The 20,563-nt window shown below is 40.6% G+C and overlaps 1 protein-coding gene across 1 annotated transcript; it reads left to right on the forward strand.

Annotated features, from left to right (window-relative positions):
- The first annotated feature begins 2,469 nt into the window (after positions 1-2,469).
- LOC132517532 (zinc finger protein 709-like) lies at positions 2,470-20,187 on the forward strand. The gene is made up of 4 exons (XM_060144907.1): positions 2,470-2,598; positions 16,125-16,251; positions 16,451-16,511; positions 16,893-20,187. Exons 1-4 carry the CDS (start codon positions 2,596-2,598, stop codon positions 18,301-18,303), a joined length of 1,602 nt encoding a protein of 533 aa, XP_060000890.1. The 5' UTR covers positions 2,470-2,595; the 3' UTR covers positions 18,304-20,187.
- Positions 20,188-20,563: the final 376 nt, after the last annotated feature.

Below are 20,563 nucleotides of genomic sequence, written 5' to 3' on the forward strand. Positions count from 1 at the left end.
TATATAGAGACAGAACGTAAATTAGGCGTTGCCTAAGGCTGGGGTTTGGAGGAGGAAGATGGCACAATTGGGGGTGACAGATAAAGGGGAGACAGTTTTCTTTTTGATGTGACCCAAATGTTCAAAAATTGTGGTGATGATTGCATTTATCTGTAAATATGCCAAAAACCACTGAATTATACACTTTAAAGTGGTACAGTGTATAGTATGTACATTATAGCATAATAAAGCTGTTGAAATAAGTAAATAAATGCATTAAGCACTTTGCAATGCAAGAGTTTTGCAATCCAGTCTCTTCAGCATCTTGGAGTTTCCAGGTTAACACGTCCATCACCTCACATTGTTTGTGTGTATGTGTGGTGAGAATTCTTAATCCACTGTCTTAACAAATGTACAATATAGTATATGTAGATCAGAAAATCATCACATTGTAATCTTTAAATATAGACAATTTTATTAATCAATTATACCTCAACAAATCTGGGGGCGGGGGAAGAGGTTCTAGGTGCATCTCAAATTTACATAACGATTTATTGTTTTCTTATATTAGTGAAATAGGAATCAGTTGTCTTAGGGATATTATAGTCACTTACATTTCAAGTTCTCTAGGGACAAAGGCAAAAACTAATCTAAAATAAATTTCCTTACCTGAGAATTTAATGAATACATCTCACACCCTATGCTTAGACTGAAAAGAGTCCTTGAGCCCAACTGGGACTGTAGGGTTCAAACTTCCCACCAGAGCCAAGTGCTTGGGATTCCGTCTCTTAAGTACCAAATGAGTGGGGTTGGACCACGGATGGATGGACGAAGGCTCAGCGCTGTCAAGGATCAAAGATTAAAATGGATGGAATTCCCTGGCGGTCCAGTGGTTAGGACTCCATACTTTCACTGCCGAGGGTGCAGGTTCAATCCCTGGTCAGGGAACTAAGATCCCGCAAGCTGCGCAGCGCAGCCAAATTTAAAAAAAATAAAAAATAACTTAAAACTGAAAATTAAGATGAAGCCAGATTCTTTATTACAGTTGGTGAGGTCACATTTCAGTTTCTGAAAAAGGGTCACAGTTCCATGAGTGGCCTCCCAGCCTTACACCAAACCCTTGAGAAATAAAATACTGCCTGCCTGCCATGTCAGTAAACAAAGGATGTTACATTTATCAGCAACTGCAGTGAGCCAGGGAGCCCTGCGGGAACTCAGGAAGGAAACAAAGAATACCTGCCATCTAGCAGCCATCAGACTGCAGCCACTCCCAACAGTGGTGAGCCCTAAAGAAACTCAGGATGTGAAAACGTAGGATACTGTAGCTGAGGTACACATCAAAGGAATGATTTCAGTGAGTTCACACTCTTGCATCTTCCCATAGATAGAAAAGTGCTAAATTCCTTAACTTGAGATATCTAGTTTTCTTTTTTTAAGAGTAATCTTTTGTTCCTACTACCTGCCCTTTGCAAAACTCCTATATATCCTAGCTACCCCCTCACCTCCTCAGAGCAATCTTCTCAGGGTTGCTTACAATGCTGCCTCCCAGGCTTGAAGTCCTCAGTATGTCTGCCGAATAAAACATAACTCTCAAATTTTAGGTGGTGAATTTTTTTTTGGTCGACACCCTTGGCCCCTAGAGAACACAAGACCCTCTTTTCCAGTGTGGCCAGGTGTTGGGTTGCACCCTGCAGGTTTGCAAACCCATTAACTGCCCAGTCTCAAGACCAAAGAAAGAGCCCGGAATCAGCCGTAGAGAAATCAATGGTTTAACGGATAGGGGATCTTACATGTCCGAAGCAGAAGGCCCCTGGAGCTACACCCCACTGTAGACAGCAGATGTCAGGCAGAACGGTCTTCGTTGGGTGGGAGTTACCAATAATGGAGGAAACTGACCTCAGATTGGCTCATCAGTTACCATGAAACCTCACCACCCCTTTGATAAGCTATGAAAGTGGAGATAGTCTGATGTGAAGATTAGAACAATCAGTAACCAGGGGCAAGTACCTAAGCATTTACTGATTAGGCTCTAAGATTAAGAGGGAGGATCAGTCATGTGAATAGGGTGTAGGTGAAGCAGGGCCTGGTAGAGCAGGGGATGTACAGAGAGCAAGAGAACAGCCATCTTGGGTGGCCTGGTCATACACCTGCCTGGGCTACCCTCATGCTCTGTGCTTAGTTGCTCCACTGGGAAACTCAGTCAGAAATTCCCTGCGCTCATGTGTTCATATAGAGCTGGGCGAAAAAGTTCTGTTTCAACGCAAAGGAATCAGGCTGGGTCAGGTTTCCGCCCCACCCGCTGCCCTCAGCACGGGTCGGGGCAGGGGCGGGGCGGAAGCTAGTTTCCAAGAGTCACACGTCCTCCCGCCCAGCTGTCACTCAAGCACTGGGGGATGCGGCCTTGCAAACTGTCCAATCAGGGGCGCCGCTTGGGCAGGTGGGTGGGGCGACGCACTGCTCTAGCTCGGGCGTTTTCACTCCCTCAGGCCAGGCTAGCGATCCTGTTTCCTATCCTTCAATGACGGAGGTGGCAGTGCCTCAGAGTCTGTCGCGCTGTGACCTGCGGTGGTCGTGGGAGTCGTAGGAAGGATTCAGAGAGACCCAGGAAACCTAGAAATGGTGAGTGTGGGTTACCCGGGTGCGGAGTTGGAGCGGGAGGGAAGGAGGCGTTGGTTGGAATTGATCCGAACCAGCTGTGATGGTACCGGGCCTCCCCGCTGTCAACTCCGGAGTCTTGAGGACGCGAGTGGCGCCGCTCGGACCTCGGTCCCCTCCGTCCTGCCGCGTGGGGGCGGGGCCGGCAGCCGGGACCCCGGTGTCCTGTCCCGTCACTGCAAGCCGCGGCTTCGGCCCCGGCCCCGCAGCCCCACGTCCGCCCCAGATTGTGTGGTGACCACCGGGAGGGTCATCAGGGGACCATCGTGACTCGGTCTCCGTGGTTCGTGCGTGAGAGGAGCTGTGGTCTGGGGGGTCCCCAGTCCTTACTTTCTCCCAGGGGGCACCCGTTTTCTCTTTGAGTTTTCCAATTATTTGGGTAGCAGAGTCTCAAGTCCACGACCCTGTGCCCTCAGCCTAGCTCTTTCTAGGGCTGGTAATAAACCCCTAAATTTTCACAATCCACCCCACATTCCCAAAGCCATCTTTCCTTCTCTGATTCACAGCATCATTATCAACTATTTGTCCTCCGTGGTACCTTTCAAACAGACCCAGTATTTTAACTTTATCATTTTCCCCCAGAGCCCTGGATGGCCCTTTTTTTTCAGTTTACTTTTGTCTGTGGGTGTTTTCCATGAGAAGAAAGCAAAGAATAACCTCCTGGAATTAGGTTGTTCAAAATCCTTGTGCCTCTCCTCCCAGCCTCATTCCTGGGCACAGACATCCTATGGGTGGAGGTTCCTCTTTAAAACTTTCCTGGGTGATGTGTGCTGTCAGCGTTGGCCCTCCCTGGGATTGTCACCTTTAAAAGATTTATTCATGTATTTAAGCATCGTTTTTCAATCAGATAAAATGTATGTAATCAATACAGCTTCAAAGACAGTAGTATAAAATATTTCCAAAGAAGCAGAAGTGGTGACTCTCAGAAAAAATAAAATATTCCAGGATTACATTCCATTTACAAATTCTTGTTTTGCTTTTTTTCTTCCCCCAAGCGTGTGTAGTAAGTTTCTGAGGACTATTCTTTACTTTTGGGTGATTTCAAATGAAATTCTCAGATTGTGTGGTGTCTGCTGAGACTTGCAGACCAAGTGTTCAAGTGCGATTAATTATTTTCAAACCAGTTTCTTGCTTTGGAAATAATCATTAACTGACATCTTTTCTTCTGAAACGAGTAGATATTTTGTGTTTCCTGGTTGAACTAGTAACAGTGGCTTACAATTTTCTTATCTCCTTTCCACATAAACGATGGGTTTAAATTATTTTGCTGGATTGTTCAAACACCAGGTTTGTGTCAGTTAAAACATCAACCATGTTCCAAAGCAGCTCCAGTGCAGAGCAGAGGCCTATAGTCAGTGATCCACGCTTCCTTGAGCCTGTAAAGAGAAGGACTTGCAGGCCCAGTTGTTCTTCCTGGGGAGCCTCCCCTGCAGGTGTCCTACCTGCTTACACCCATCACAGAAGGAGACTTATGCTGAGAGAAGCTACAGAGCCCTGGAAAGCTGGGGATGCACCTGCAAGGAGGTGGGATTGATTCCCTTTCTGAGGTTGTAGTTGTGGTTCCATAGGCCTAGACATTTCTAGACGTCATGTTTGAGTTGTACATCCACAGTGTAGGTGCACTCAATGTAATTTGTGCACATTGAGAGAGTCTGTTACGATCACATCCTCTGTCTTGTGGACAAAGGGTTTATAAATTTGGGTCAGAACCTTAAACTGAATGAGGCTGAGAGTTTCCTCACTTGTGAGACTAGAACCTAGTGTAGGTAGCACTTCCATGCTTACAGGACGAGGGAGGGCGTGTGAGTTCCCAGAATTCATTCATGTGGCTCCTCAGCTGTCCCTACCCTCCTTCTCCAGCAACTAACCCACTCTAGGGGTTATATCTTAGACCCCAAGTCTGGGAATTTGGTCATCTTTCTGAAAGTGGGTTTTTCTTCTGAACTGTAGCTAGAAGGCTGCTTATCTGTGTTGATTCCAGTATTTGTGTTTCTTTTGTTGTTGTTGTTGTTGGAATCATTTATTACTTCCGTGACAATTTTTAATCCAGAAATGGTATTTGAGTACCAAATTGAAACACTGTGATTTTTAATGGTGGTTTATAGCAGAGCAAACGATTTTATTTTATACAATTTTAAAAACTATACAATTTCTCCTTTTAAGGTGAGTTCCCTCATGCAAGTTCTCCAGGTTTATTGCAGTCGTGTGTGTGTGTGTGTGTGTGTGTGTGTGTGTGTGTAAGAGGTGGCTCTGTTTTGTTCTGGGGTTGGTCCAAAACCAGGTAGAGTTCCAATGCGTACAAAGCTTTAAAATTCTACCTTAAGGAGGTTTAATAAGCCAATATCAATTTCCAAGTACTTTGCAAAAATTGTTAAATTTTTCACATAAATACTGGAATCCTCAGAATCACACAGTCATTTCAAATATGTGTTTCTTTCTTTGGATTTCTTTCTCAACTGAAGATTGCAGTTCTTTGACTCTAGTTTCCATTAGCTTTGGGGCTTTTAGTGTGTAAGTTGATTGAGAGATACGATGTGAGTAAAGCAAGAAAATTGTGGAACCAATTAGAATTTTGTTCCATTTAGACAAAAGAACTTCAACATGAGATGGGTATATTTAAGTGCTCAGGTGCTTTTTCCATTAAAAAAATTTATTTATTATACAATTTTTAAAGGTTATACTCCATTTACAGTTATTAAGTATTTATCTTTCTCTGACTTATTTCATTTAGCATAATGCTCTCCTGTCCCTAGGGAACTTTGACATTTAAAAAGGTCATGCTATTCCTAAAGCAAATAAAGTCTTATTTTAATGGATGTGAGGAAAAAATTATAATTTCTGTTGATATGAAGATATAATATATGATATTATATTTCTGTTGATATGAAGAAAACACCTTAAAGCTTATATACATCTTTTAAATTCCTAGTCTATTTCAGGGTTTAATTGCAAACCCCTAATATTTTTCATTATGCCACTCATTCCTGAAAATATCCCCAGCGTGAAATGTAGTGGAGGGACAAACTATAATGTTCTTGTGCTTTCAGTTAGAAGGGGATTTGTAAATCTTTGACGGTGTGCAGTTTTATATCTGTTAGCATTTAAAGGATTAAATCTTGGAGTGGTTTCCTATGTAGAAAAGTTAAAATTAATTTTAAAAAACAAAAATTAATTTAAAATAATGATTAAGCGTGGGAAAATATGACGCATATCAATTTCTCTCCTGCTTTTAAATAAATGATGCACATGACGGTTAAAAAATATTCCTAAAATAAGAAACTTAAGAAGACTCCCTACCTACATATCCTCCTCCACTCCTGTACTCTTACTCCACCCACTCTCAAAATACCAGTTTTTGATTACTTCTTGATCATCCTGTTAATGTTTCTTTATATAAAAAGAAGCTAGTGCGAATGCGTGTTTCTCTTAACTGGGTTTGTTCTTTTCGGGCCTCCCACTGTTGTGGCCTCTCCCGTTGCTCCGGACACGCGCAGGTTCAGCGGCCGTGGCTCACGGGCCTAGCCGCTCCGCGGCATGTGGGATCTTCCCGGAGCGGCGCACGAACCCGTGTCCCCTGCATCGGCAGGTGGACTCTCAACCGCTGCGCCACCAGGGAAGCCCTGGGTTTGTTCTTATAATGAGTAGTCAGGATCCACATATTTGATGTTTGACTACTGAAAGTTAAGCCTCACCTCTCCCTTTTCCCCTAGTGCTTCTTATCAGGACAGGCTGATAAGAAAGCCTGGAGGCTCCTGCCCTGTGAGCTGCTGTTTGCTGGGGTCTCCTCCTGTGCGCTGTGCTGCCCTGTGTGGCGTTGCTGATCCACCAAGCCTGGGCTCTATATACAGAGGCAGTTTTGGTAATTCCTTGTCTTTTGGGAGCAGGAGCCCTGGGGCCCTCCTTATAGTGGTCCTGAGTCCATGGCGTGGATGGAACCTATTTGTGTTTGGAGTGAAGGTGTGACTGAGGCTGGGTTCACCCAGACCTTGGGGCGGAGGGTGATCTTTGCGGAGTACTCGGATGATTATACCCTGTGAATGAGGTGAGCCCCTTGGATGGTCACTCCAAAAAGAACAATTATTCCAGAGAGAAAGAGAAGAGAGGGTAAAGGTAGCCAGTAGGTGCCAGGCTGAGTCCGCTCCTAATACCAGAGGGCTCACCAGGCCCCTTAAGTACCTCTGCTGCTGCTGCCCCTGCCTCTACTGCAACAAAGATCCTGACCCTCTGAGTTATGGTGGACAAAACCCATAGCCTCACTGTGGCACAGCAAAGGGATTAATTTAAAACAATTTAAGCCTAGGGTACTTAATTTCTTTTTTTTTATTTGCGGTACGTGGGCCGCGGAGCACAGGCTCCGGAAGCGCAAGCTCAGCGGCCACAGCTCACGGGCCCAGCCGCTCCGCGGCACGTGGGATCCTCCCAGACCGGGACACGAATCCGCATCCCCTGCATCGGCAGGTGGACTCCCAACCACTGCGCCACCAGGGAAGCCCAGGGTGCTTAATTTCTATAAAGTAACCAGTTATCATGAAGGAGGCCTCTGACCTTGATGGCACTGGGGTGAGGCTCTCTGGAGGAAAAAAATTATCAATACAAGAGAAGAGAGGACACCCTCTCCCCCAGAGTATATCCAGTGACCTAAGATGCAAAACAAGGAAGAACTGGAGGGAGGGAACGAGAGAAGAAAGGTACTGAAATAAAGGAACACAATTTCACTCAACTGTGAAAAAAATTTGCATTTTTGCATAATTTGCAATTATGCTAAAAAATTTGCATAGCAAAAGATGGAAGGGGCCTGCTTAGCTTTTGGTCCTCTATAATATGGGTTTGATTTAATATTAACTTCTCCTGTACTGCACTAATTCACAAAACTCCGTGTAATTAATCAAACTAGGTTTCAAATTACAGGTATACCTGGGGATCCCACTAAGTTTAAACAATTTACCTCATCATCTTAGGAAGAATTACTGAATATAATATAAAGGACAAATAGGTATAATTTGCCTTCAGCAGCAGAACTCTCATGTTGCCTAAATTTCTCATAGTCATATCTCCCATTGTCCCAAAATATCCCATAGTGAGCAGGAAAGCTCTGAACCCATGGTTCATTAAGTAAAATTAAATTGTCTTCTACTTCCAAATTGGCTAGACAAAATGAGACCCCAGAGAGAGACCTTAACTATCAGTTAAATTAGTTAATACGGCCTGATTTAAATTAAACAAGGCCTTGAATTATTGAAAACCATTATAAGAAATGTATTTAGGGAGAAGTGTTTACCGCCAATTTTCTTCTTTAATAGCCTTATTTGGTCTGCCCTTAAACCTGGAAAGGATGAATGACACCTCATAGTGGATTACAGCAACCCGAGTTGTGGTTGCATCAAATTAGCCCCTATTCTTAGTCTCCAACATTGTGGAAATTACTTACTCCATCCAATCAGCGGCTGGTAAATACCCTGCTCTCACAGGTTTGATAAGTCTGTTCCATTCAGTGCCTATTTCAACACCCTCTCAGCTGCAGTTGCCTTCACCTCTGAAGGGACATGATACACGTTTACCTGGTTACCCTCAGGGAACCTCAGCAGCGTGGCCATCCCACAGTCTCTGCAGGAAGATCTGAACTGCATGCACTTTGTTCCAGGAGCACAGGTATGACATCACACTAACGACATCCTCCTCTGAGGACATTCGTTTCTCATTCATTCAGAACATACAATTACTGAAAAAAGGAGCTTGCGAAAAGTGTACGAGCCATTGACCCCACACATATGTGAGGCCCTTGGTTAAGTTTCTGAATGTTTTTTGGTAATTAGACAGCTTTTCCCTCCCTGACAGTGTGAAGAAATATCTGTAATCCCTCTCAGCACCTACAAGATCTACTAGGTTCTTTTGGTGTTGGGGAGACAGCATATTCCTTATTTACGAATTTTACTTGAGCCCATTTTTACTATTACTTGGAAATTGGCCCCTACCTTGAGGGCACCCCTACTACAGAAGACTCTGGACTATGTTTAAATGGCTATACAACAGGCATTCCTGTTAGTTCCTTTGGAGTCTCCCTCAGTATAGAGGCTAATGCCTCCTGGAATTACCCATGATGGCCTTAAGTTATCTATAGGTTTCTGGTGCAAGGAACTACCTTAGAACTTCAATTATCACCATGTACCGGGCTCTGTTGAAAATAGAGGCTCTCACAAGTGCTGAGCATGCGATCCTCTGCTGAGCTGCCCATTATGCCTTTAACCTTGGAAATAGCACCCCATCGGGTCGGCATGCCTACCAACACCTCCATGTGACATGATGGAGTCAAACTTGTCCTGGCCCATGCCTCCTGCAGGAGGGTGGCCTCTTCCCTATTCAGTCCCTTGAAAGTTGCTTTGGTGTTGGAAAAGGTCACCACTTCCCCAGATGGAGGCTTCCCTGGGATTGACGGAATGCACAGCTTTTGGGAGTGCACAGACTTTAAGGATGACAATATGCATTCCTACATGATGAGCTCTGTGGAGAGTTGCTGCTCTTCATCCCTTAATTGTGATATCCCGGATGAATGACCAAACCCCAGGGTCACACAAACCAAACATCAGGCAGTCGTCTTACTACTGACCAAAACTGGCCTCATCTACTTGTATTCACAGACTTTTGGACAATTGTCTAAGAGTTTCCCCTTTGTGGTAAAAGAATTTTAGGAACCTTTGAACTCAAGAGATACCAAAAATATAAATCAAGGTAAATCTCGTCTAACATGCCCTAGGTCCAGAACACACGGTCTTGCCAGAACAATCCTCATCCATGTTGGAGTTCTAGACACTATTGATAGTAACCATGGCACTTCTCAGAATATGCAGTGCAGTTCTCTTCAACATGGCATTCAGTGGAAGTTTTACCTCTCTTACTGGTCTTAGGCTCATGGAGCACCATACTGCCTTATTGAATAAGTTCAAGTCAGTTGAATGAAAGGTGTCCTGTTTCAGTCATCAGTCAGTCAAATCAGGGGTGAATTGTAATTCGTTTGTCTTCATCTTTTTTTTTCTAATACACTTCAGTTGTTTTAGGGTAGTTTTAGGTTTACAGAAAGTATAGAGAATTTCCACATAACCCCTCTGCATCCACAGTTTGCACTATTTTTTACTTCTTGTTTAACTGGTACATTTGTTAAAATTGCTCAGCAAACACTGATACAGTAAATTGCATGGTTTACATTAGCATTGACTCTGCATTATAAGATCTGTGGGTTTGGCAAATGTTTAATGACCTGTGTCCTTCATTTCTGTATCACATACAGTAGTTTCACTTCCCTAAACATCTTTTATGCCCCACCTATTCATTCATCCCTCCCTCCAACCCTCAAATCCTTCACAGCCTGAGATCTTTTTACTGGCCCATAGTTTTGTCTTTTCCAGGGTGTTATTCACTTGGAATCATACAGTGTGTGGCCTTGTGAGATTGGCTTCTTTCACTTAGCAGTATACTTTTAAGGTTCCTCCATGTGTTTTCATGGCTTGATACCTCATTTCCTTTTATCACTGAACAGTGTTTCATTGTAAGGATATACCACTGATTTATCCATTTGACTCTTGAAAGATATCTTGCTTAACTCTTAACCCTTGCCAAGTATGAATAAAGTTCCTACAAACATTCATATGTAGGGTTTTGTGAAAATGTGAGATCGTGAGTTCAACTCATTTAGGTCAATACCAACAAGTGTGATTGTTGGATCTTAGTATGAGAAGTAAGAGTGTATTTAGTTTTGACAGAAAATTCTGTCTTCCAATACAGGCGTATCAAATTTCATTCCCACCAACAATGAATAAGGATTATCTATAGCTTCACGTCTTCACCAATGGCTGGTGTTGTGAGTGTTTCAAAATTTTTGGCGTTTAATAAGTATGTAGTGATAGCTCATTGTTTTATTTGTAATCCCCCAGTGACATATGTTGAGCATGTTTTCAAATTCCTTATTTTCCATCTGTCTTTCTTTGGTGACTTGTCTGTTCACATCTTTTGCCCATTTTTATTTGGAGTATCTGTAATCTTATTGTTGTGCTTTAAGAGTTCTTTAGTTGTTTTGGGTATCAGTCATTTATCAGATAAGTGTTTTACAAAGGATTTTCTCCTGGTGTGTGACTTGCCTTTTCATTCTCTAAACACTTTTTCCAGAACGGGAGTTTTTCATTTTAATGAAGTGAAACTTAGCATTTTTTCTCTTTTGGGGATTTTTGTGTGTGTGTCTTATTGAAAAATTTATTACCGAACCCAAGGTCACCTGTAGTTTCTCATATGTTATCTTCTAGAATGTTTTTGCTTTTTCATTTTACATTTAGATATATGATTTGTTTTAAGTTAATTTTTGTGAAAGGTGTGTGTCGACTTTCATTTTGTTTGTGCTCATGTGTGTTTCTATGTGAATATCCATTATTTATAGCACTGTTGAAAAGACTTTACTTTTTCTGTTGAATTGCCTTTACTCCTTTGTCAAAGATCAATTGACTGTATTTGCTTGGGTCTATAGGAAACCAATTGACTTGTGTATCCTTCAACCTTGCTATACACTGTTACTAATTCCAGGGGTTATCTCTGTTGTTGTTGATGCTATCAGATGTTTTGCATAAACAATTGTATCATAAGGAACAAAGTTTTATTTGTTGTTTCCCACTCTGTATACCTTTTATTTCTTTTTCTTACCTTACTGCATTAGCTAGGGCTTCCAGTACATTGTTTAATAGGAGCAGTGAAAGGAAACTTCCTTGCCCTATTCCCCTCTTAACAGTAAAGCATCCAGCTTCTCACGACTCAGTATGATCTTACCTACAGGTGTTGTGTAGTTGTTCTTTTTTAAGAAGAGAGCCTTTCGCTCAATTTCTAGTTTGTTATCATAAATGGATGTTGGATGGTGTCAAATCTTTTTTCATGGTTATTTCCTCCTCCTTTTATTTCTGATTTAGTAATTTCTGTTTTTCTTCTTTGCTCAGTTGTCTTGATTAGATGTTTATCAATTTTATTAAATTAATATTTTCAAAGGACTAGCTTTGGGATCTGAAAACTAAGAGTTTTGGGTTTTTTTTTAAAGAACCATACTTTATTCTTTCTTTTTTTAAATTTATTTATTTAATTTATTTATTGTTCACTATGTTGGGTCTTCATTGCTGCGTGTGGGCTTCTCTAGTTGCAGCAAGTGGGGGCTACCCCTCGTTGCGGTGCACAGGTTTCTCATTGCAGTGGCCTCTCTTGTTGTGGAGCATGGGCTCTAGACGTGCGGGCTTCATTAGTTGTGGCACACGGGCCCAGTAATTGTGGCTCGCGGTAGTAGTAGTTGTGGTGCATGGGCTTAGTCGCTCCATGGCATATGGGATCCTCCCGGACCAGGGCTCGAACCCGTGTCCCCTGCATTGGCAGGCAGATTCTTAACCACTGCACCACCAAGGAAGTCCCAAGAGAGTGTTTTTTTTCCCCAAAACTTTAAATACAGGAATACCTCAGAGATTGGGGGTTCTGTTCAGGACCACCACAATAAAGTGAGTCACACTTATTTTTGGTTTCCCAGTGTATATAAAATTATGTTTATACTATATTGTAGCCTATTAAGTATGCAATAGCATCATGTCTAAAAAACAATCTACATAGCTCAATTTTAAAACTTTATTGCTAAAAAGTGTTAACTATCATCTGGCAATGTAGGGTTGCCACAAACTTTTAATATGTAAAATACACAAAATCTGCAAAGTACAATACAGTGAAGCACAATGAAATGAAGTACGCCTGCCTATACAGTATTTCACTCCACTCTCTTCTTCCTTGTGTTGTTTCTAAAAACAAGTCTGATTTAATTCAAGTCTTTTTTTCTCTATGCAAATCAAAACTACAATTAGGTACCACCTGACACTGGTCAGAATGGCCATCATTAAAGAGTCTACAAATAACAAATGCTGGAAAGGGTGTGGAGAAAAGGGAACCCTCCTACACTGTTGGTGGGAATGTAAATTGATACAGCCACTATGGAAAACAGTATGGAGGTTCCTTAAAAAACTAAAAATAGAGTTGCCATATGAGCCAGCAATCCCAGTCCTGGACATATAGACAAAACTATAATTAGAAAAGATACATGCACCCCTATGTTCATAGCAGCACTATTCACAATAGCCAAGCCACTGTTCACAATCTAAATGTCCATCAATAGATGAATGAAGAAGATTGGTGTATATATATATATATATATATACATACATACATACACATATATATACACATATATATATGTATATATATATACACACACACACACACATACCAAAAAAACAAACAAACAGGAATACTACTCAGTCATAGAAAAGAATAAAATAATGCCATGTGCAGCAACATGGATGGACCTAAAGAGTATCATACTAAGTGAAGTAAGTCAGAACGAGAAAGACAAATACCATATGATATCACTTATATGTGGAACCTAAAATATGACACAAATGAACTTATCTACGAAACAGAAACAGACTCACAGATATAGAGAACAGACTAGTGCTACCAAGAGGGAGTGGGGGACGGATGGATTGGGAGTTTGGGATTAGCAGATGCAAACTATTATATATAGAATGGATAAACAACAAGGTCCTACTGTATAGCACAGAACTATAGTCAATATCCTGTAATAAACCATAATGGAAAGGAATATGAAAAAGAATATATATGTATAACTGATTCACTTTGCTGTACAGCAGAAATTAACACAACATTGTAGGGACTTCCCTGGTGGTCCAGTGGGTAAGACTGTGAGCTCCCAATGCAGGTGTCTCGGGTTTGATCCCTTGTCAGGGAACTAGATCCTGCATGCATGCCACAGCTAAAACCCGGTGCAGCCTAAATAAGTAAATAAATAAAATAAATAATAAATATATATATATATTTTAAACCACAACATTGGGCTTCCCTGGTGGCACAGTGGTTGAGAATCTGCCTGCTAATGCAGGGGACATGGGTTCGAGCCCTGGTCTGGGAAGGATCCCACATGCCGCGGAGCAACTAGACCCGTAAGCCACACCTACTGAGGCTTCTTGTCTGGAGCCTGTGCTCCACAACAAGAGAGGCTATGATAGTGAGAGGCCCACGCACCGTGATGAAGAGTGGCCCCCACTTGCCACAACTAGAGAAAGCCCTCGCACAGAAATGAAGACCCAACACAGAAAAAATAAATAAATAAATTTATAAAACAAAGGACTAGTCTTTAAAAAAAAAACACATTGTAAATCAACTATACTTCAATAAAATAAAAAAAAATTTAATCTTTTTTTCTCAGCTCACTAAGGTGTTTCTTCTGCTAGCTCTTTTCAATATACTTGGGTGTGCTTTTCTTAAAATTAATTTTATTTATTTTTTTGCTGCATTGGGTCTTTGTTGCTTTGTGCGGGCTTTCTCTAGCTGTGGTGAGTGGGGGCTACTCTTCATTGCGGTGTGTGGGCTTCTTATTGCAGTGGCTTCTCTAGTTGCAGAGCACGGGCTCTAGGCACTCAGGCTTCCGTAGTTGTGGTGCACGGGCTTAGGTGCTCCGCGGCATATGGGATCTTCCTGGACCAGGGCTTGAACCCGTGTCCCCTGCACTGGCAGGCAGATTCTTAACCACTGCATCGTGGGTGTACATTTTTTAGCATTTTCATTTTGTGTTCTCTGAGCTTCCTGGATCTGTGGTTTGCCATCAATGATTAATTTTTGAAAAAAATCTGTTATTATTATTTCACTTATTTCTTCTGTTCCTTTCTGTCTTTCTTTTCCTTCAGGTATTTCCATTGTGTGTATTTTAAACATTCTGTCATTGTCCTACAGTTCATGGATATTGTGTTCTGCATTGTTTGCTCTTTTTTGTCTTTGAACTAGCTTCTGGTGAAATAGATTGTTTTCAGTATAGGCCTTGTATCTTTATTTTCTGTTTCCCAATTTTGAAACCAGTGGTTTCCTGTGACTTCAGAGCTCTGATGGAACTAAGAAGAGTTGTTGATTTCAAGTGTTTTCACTTTTTTCTATGAGGTTGGGAATGATGGCATCCAAAACGAGAAACCAGAGTTCTCTGACTCCAGTTTTTGATGACTGGCTGCTGACAACCTTAAAGTCTCATCCCCCCTCATTTCTCTTTGACCCACATCTATACAAAGTGATGAGTGCCTTGGTGCTCCTTCCTTTGGCAGTAGCAGAACAGTCAGTCCTCATAAGATCCTGTTCTTGTGTGTGAACCCTCACCTAAACCCACCCCCTAACCTCAATTAAAAAAAAAAAGTCCAGGCACCTTTTCTTTCTCTCTCAAGCCATTTCATGGCAGCTGGAGAAGTATGCCTTACTTTCCCCAGAGACCTCAATTATGGAAGTAAACCTTTTCATTCACTATTGGTAGTATGTGCTGTCATCAACTAAGGAATTCGTATGCTCAGTGGTCAAGCCATCATACTTCTGTAGACCAGATAGGAGCTTGAGAATTAGAGAAATTGGGAGAAGAACCTCTAGAATGGCTGGTCGGGAAACACTTCTTCCTGCTGTTTGAAAATGGAGATTTTAGAGTTGTTTGGAGGAGAGCACTGCTGAATCCTTCATATATTTTATGGGCAAATTAGCCATGAATCCACTGTGATTTTCAGTGAACACACTTGCAGTCTGCAGCTGTTCCTCAAGGTCAACAAGGCACAGGGCCCAGTGTTCTGGTTCTGCCATAAAGAGCTCTTCCGGCATACTACAGCACTTTGTGTGCCTCTAAGCAGCGCCAAGGCGCACAAGTATAGGGACTTTGTGGTCTAGGTTGTGCAATCTTCTTCCTAGTATCTGAACTCTAAGTTCCAAATAACTTTCTAGTCCATCAAACCAGAGAGAGAAAGGGAAAACTGAGCCTGTGGTAAGTATTACACAAGTTAAAAGCAATACTTCCTGACAAGGATATTTTCATTCCACCAGCTACATCATACCACACTACTTCTAAAGGCCTGGAGTACTTAGGGACGAAATAGCCAGCTGGACCTTATTAAAAGCTGGATTTCTACAGGTGTTCTGGAGTCTCATGTTTGGTGATAGGAATAGAAGTAAAAGCTTTTAGTTTTCACTATGTTTTTATTTAGTAAAATCTCATGCAGATTTGACCCTTTTGTTCATGGTGTGCTGTAAATGGTGGGTAATAAGAAGGGCAAGGAAAGAGTTTTCCTCACAAGGAATCCATGATCTTAAAATGAAATTTGTTTCATGTGTGTAGCATTTCTGTCATTTCCCAACATGCTCTGGACCCTGCAATTAGAGAGAAATAAGATGTGACGAAATCACAATAAAACTATGTAAATAATTTGCATGTTTTCACGATGCTGTTAAACTTATTAGGAAGTGTGGACAGAGAGTAAGTTTCTGATGACCAAGTCATAGAATAAATGTTTGGAGATGACAGAATCATACATAACCTTCGTATAAATGGTGTATAGATGTCCAGTGCTGTTAGTCTCACACATCCTACTATACACATATCTGGGATGTTTTAGGACTCAGTGACCTTTGAGGATGTGGCTGTGAGCTTCACCCTGGAGGAGTGGGCTTTACTGGATCCTTCACAGAAGAAACTCTACAGAGATGTGATGCGGGAAACGTTGAGGAACCTGGCCTCAGTAGGTGAGTATGACAACTTACCTTTACTTTGTCAATTAGAGAACACATGTCTCTTGCTCATTAACATTGTTCCAAGATGTTGAATGTGGAAATGCAGGATGTTGCTAAATAAACTAGGCATGGTCACAGCCAACAATGGACTTAGATAGTTTTTCTATAACTTCTAATATCTTGGAATCATTTTTCTTGGTCTGCAATTTAGGAGAAAAATGGGAAGATCATGACATTGAAGATCAGTACAAAAACCAGGGGAGAAAACTAAGGTAAGTCAAACTCACAATATAAAATAGTGCCTCATGTGAGTATCCTGTTATGTTATGCAGTTTTAAAAGAAGGAAATAAAAGAAATAATGCATGCTCCAAATTTAGTTATTCTTAGAAAATTTTCACCAAAATTACTTTCTTATATGACATAGATGTTCAGTGTTTGCAAAATAGTTCAACACTATAGATAAACTCTATATGAATGTCACTGTTTTGATGATTGCAAGAGCATTTCTTATATTTAACTTGAAACAATTCAGACAAGGCATAAAACCTACACTATTGCTATAAGTGATAAAAATGTACTTCAAATATCCTACTATTGAGTATAAAATTGTTAATAAAGACCTCATTGATAATATACTCCTTGTTTTTTACAGAAGTCATGTGGTAGAGAGACTCTGTGAAAGTAAAGAGGGTAGTCAATGTGGAGAAAACTTCAGCCTTATTCCAAATCTCAATCTGAACAAGAAAACTACTGGAGTGAAACCACGTGAATGCAGTATATGTGGAAAAGTCTTTACGCGTCATTCATCCCTTAAGAGACACATGAGTTGTCACACTGAACGTAAACCATATGAGTATCAGAAACATGGAGAGAAGCCATATAAATGTAAGGAATGTGGTAAAGCCTTTAGCTATCTCCAGTTTTTGGAGACGCATGAAAAAAATCACAATCGAGAGAAAAAATATAAGTGTAAGGAATGTGGAAAAGCGTTCCATTCCCGCGCATCCTTTCAAACACATGAAAGGATTCACACAGGAGAAAAACCCTATGAATGTAAGGAATGTGGGGAAGCTTTCATGTGGAGCACAGCGTTTCGAAGACACATGGTAACACACACTGGAGATGCTCCATATACATGTAAGGAATGCGGGAAAGCTTTTAATTGTTCCTCTTCATTGCGAACACATGAAACAACTCACAGTGAAGAGAAACCCTATCAGTGTAAACAATGTGGGAAATTCCTTAGATATTATCATACTTTTCGAACACATGAAAGGACTCATACAGGAGAGAAACCCTATGAATGTAAGCAGTGTGGTAAAGCCTTTAGTTGTCCCAGTTCTTTTCGAAAACATGAAAGAATTCATACTGGGGAAAAGCCTTATGAATGTAAGGAATGTGGGAGAGCCTTCAGAGGTCTCTCAAGCCTTCGAGCACACATGATCACTCACACTGGAGATGGACCTTATAAATGTAAGGAATGTGAGAGAGCCTTCATTTCTCCTAGTTCTTTTCGAATACATCAAAGGATTCACACTGGAGAGAAACCCTATGAATGTAAACAATGTGGTAAAGCCTTCAGTTACTATAATTCCTTACAATCACACAGAAGAACTCATACTGGAGAGAAACCCTATGAATGCAAGGAATGTGGGAAGGCCCTCTCCCATCACCAAACCTTAAAAATACACATGAGACTGCACACTGGAGAGAAACCCTATGAATGTAAACAATGTGGTAAAGCCTTCAGATATTACCCTTCCTTTCACAAACACAAACAAATTCATACTGGAGGGAAACCCTTCGAATGTGAACAATGTGGTAAAGCCTTCAGTTATTACAATTCCTTACAGTCACATGGAAGAACTCATACTGGAGAGAAACCCTATGAATGCAAGGAATGTGGGAAAGCCCTCTCCCATCACCAGACCTTAAGAGTACACATGAGACTGCACACTGGAGAGAAACCCTATGAATGTGAACAATGTGGTAGAGCTTTCAGATATTACACTTCCTTCCAAAAGCACAAAAGAGTTCATACTGAGAAGAAATTCTGTGAATAAGGAATATGGAAAAGCCTTTAGTTGATCAACTTCACTTTGAAAACATGAAAGAAGCCACACTGGAGAGAAAGCCTGTCAGTGTAAACAAGACGGGAAAGCCTTCAGATATTTTCAAAGCTTGAAAACACATGAAAGGACTCCCATAGAAGAGAAACCTTGTAAGCAATGTGGTAAATCCTGCAGCGATTACACTTCATTAGAAACGCGCAAAAGAGCTCATAGTGAAGAGAAACCCTGTGACTGTAAGGAATGTGGAAAAGCCTTCAGATGTTATCAGAGTTTTTTTTTTTTGAAGATGTGCAAAAGATCAGAGTGGAGGGAATGTGGTAAACCCTTCATTTGTCACAAACCATTTGAAGACGTGTGAGAACACACACTGGAGAGACACCATATAAATGTAAAGAATGTTGGAAAGCCTTGTCATCCCAGTTCTGAAAGGATGAAAAGACTCACTGGACAAAAACTCTTGAGTTAAACAGCCTGGGAAAGATTTCAGTGAGCCCACATCTTTACATGTGAAAAAGAATATAAATGTAAGTAACATGAGAAAGCTTGATGGAAACTAATCTATGTATAACATTCCAGAAAATAGGAAAGAGTTGTTATTAAAGTTGTAAATATGTTGTCTTTATCAAGCCTCTTTTCTTAGAGTGCACCATTGGATGGTGGATTTCTAGTAATTACTCTCAGAAATGAATACAAGGTGAGATGATTTTATAAGTCATATGTTTCCAAGCAGTACATAAGATTAATAGGTAGTGCTTTTTCTTTAAATCAGTTAATAATATTTTCTCTTTCCTGTTTGAAACCTGTTGGATCATAGGTGAATTGAAGCGTATTTCTAATAATGCAATTAGGTTAACATTGTTTTATAATGTTTTATTTGTTCTGTGTTAAGGGGCCACTGAAAAATGACAGTTTGGTATTTGGATTTTCCTAATGGCCTTGTGGCAGTTCTTGGATATCCTAGTCCAGAATATATATTTATCTTTCTTACCGACAAAGCTCCTTTTTGGGGGTGAAGAGTATAAGAGCCTTTTTCCGTCTTCCATACTAATAAACAGTTGAATAAATATTTATGTATGCCTCACTTATAAAAGAATATAGTTTCCATGTGAATTATTATTTTCATATTTGGGTCTTCGCTTTATGTCCTTCCTTCTGACTATAATTTGGTGAATAGACTTTGAATTAAGAAGAGAGGCCTGATAGGACAACAAAATCTAGAGCTGGAGTTATTCCCTCTGTAGGTAATGTTACGAACTAGATTTTCCAGAACTCATCCCTTTTGTGGTTCCTTGTTAGAATCCACCAATAGTCTGACTTGCATGAGATTTGGAAGGCAGTAGTCAGATTTTACATATAGAGAGACAGATGCACAGGAGCTTCAGGTATACCATCTTCCAGCCCATTTTCCATACTTTTTGCCCTTCCAGTCAAGAGTATCCTCAAAACCACAAATAACTGTATGATATCAATTTTTCTGAGAGCTCTGGTTTCAACTGATGTCTTCCCAAGATCCACATCAAAAATCCAGCTTCTCCAGGGTCTCTTGTCCACCAGGAAACTAATCAGATTGTCGTGATTGGGAGTATTCTTTGATTCCCCTCTTCTCTATATTATATCCGTATAAGGTCTGATTTGTGTAGGAAACACCTTGTGCTGTTAACAGTCCTAGTGAGTATGTTTTCTTGATTCACCATGACATCTGCAATGGTGTAATCAAAAAGAATGACATGGGAGTTTTTTCTCTACTGCAGTGTTCACTGGCTGCCTTCACTTGGTCTTTCCACGTGACAATAAGAACCTTTCTCCTGTCAGGAGACTGAGTTTTTCTTGTTTCTTGGAGCTCAATGTAATACCTCAGTGTTTTCAATTTTGTTTGCTTGTATGTGATTAAACTATGTATATTTTTTTGTTACAGGAATGCTTCTATAGTTCTTTCATGGAAATATATTATTAACTGTTTTCTAAGCTGTCCAATGCTAACAAATATTATTGTGCATTTCATTTCCTGACAGGATATATTAAAATATACCCTTATAATTATGTATTTTCAGATAAACTTTGCAATTTTCTTTCACTTAATCATTTATATTTTAAGTCAATTTTATGTACATACAAGTTCAGGTATGTTTTCCTCAGGCAAATTTTACTTTTTATTCTTTTGTAGTTATGATATTTATTATGAAATTAATTTCTCATTTATTCTTAGTGCCAGATACTTAAATCATGTTTTTTTTTTAAGCGCCCTCTTGTC

This window comes from Lagenorhynchus albirostris, chromosome 3, assembly GCF_949774975.1.
Source record: "Lagenorhynchus albirostris chromosome 3, mLagAlb1.1, whole genome shotgun sequence".
Lineage (NCBI taxonomy): Eukaryota > Metazoa > Chordata > Mammalia > Artiodactyla > Delphinidae > Lagenorhynchus > Lagenorhynchus albirostris.

Bases quoted from the DNA above. Each gene is read 5' to 3' on its own strand.
- LOC132517532 (XM_060144907.1), top strand. The intron at 16,252-16,450 runs GTGAGTATGACA...TCTGCAATTTAG, and splicing joins GAGGAACCTGGCCTCAGTAG to GAGAAAAATGGGAAGATCAT. The intron at 16,512-16,892 runs GTAAGTCAAACT...TGTTTTTTACAG, and splicing joins AACCAGGGGAGAAAACTAAG to AAGTCATGTGGTAGAGAGAC.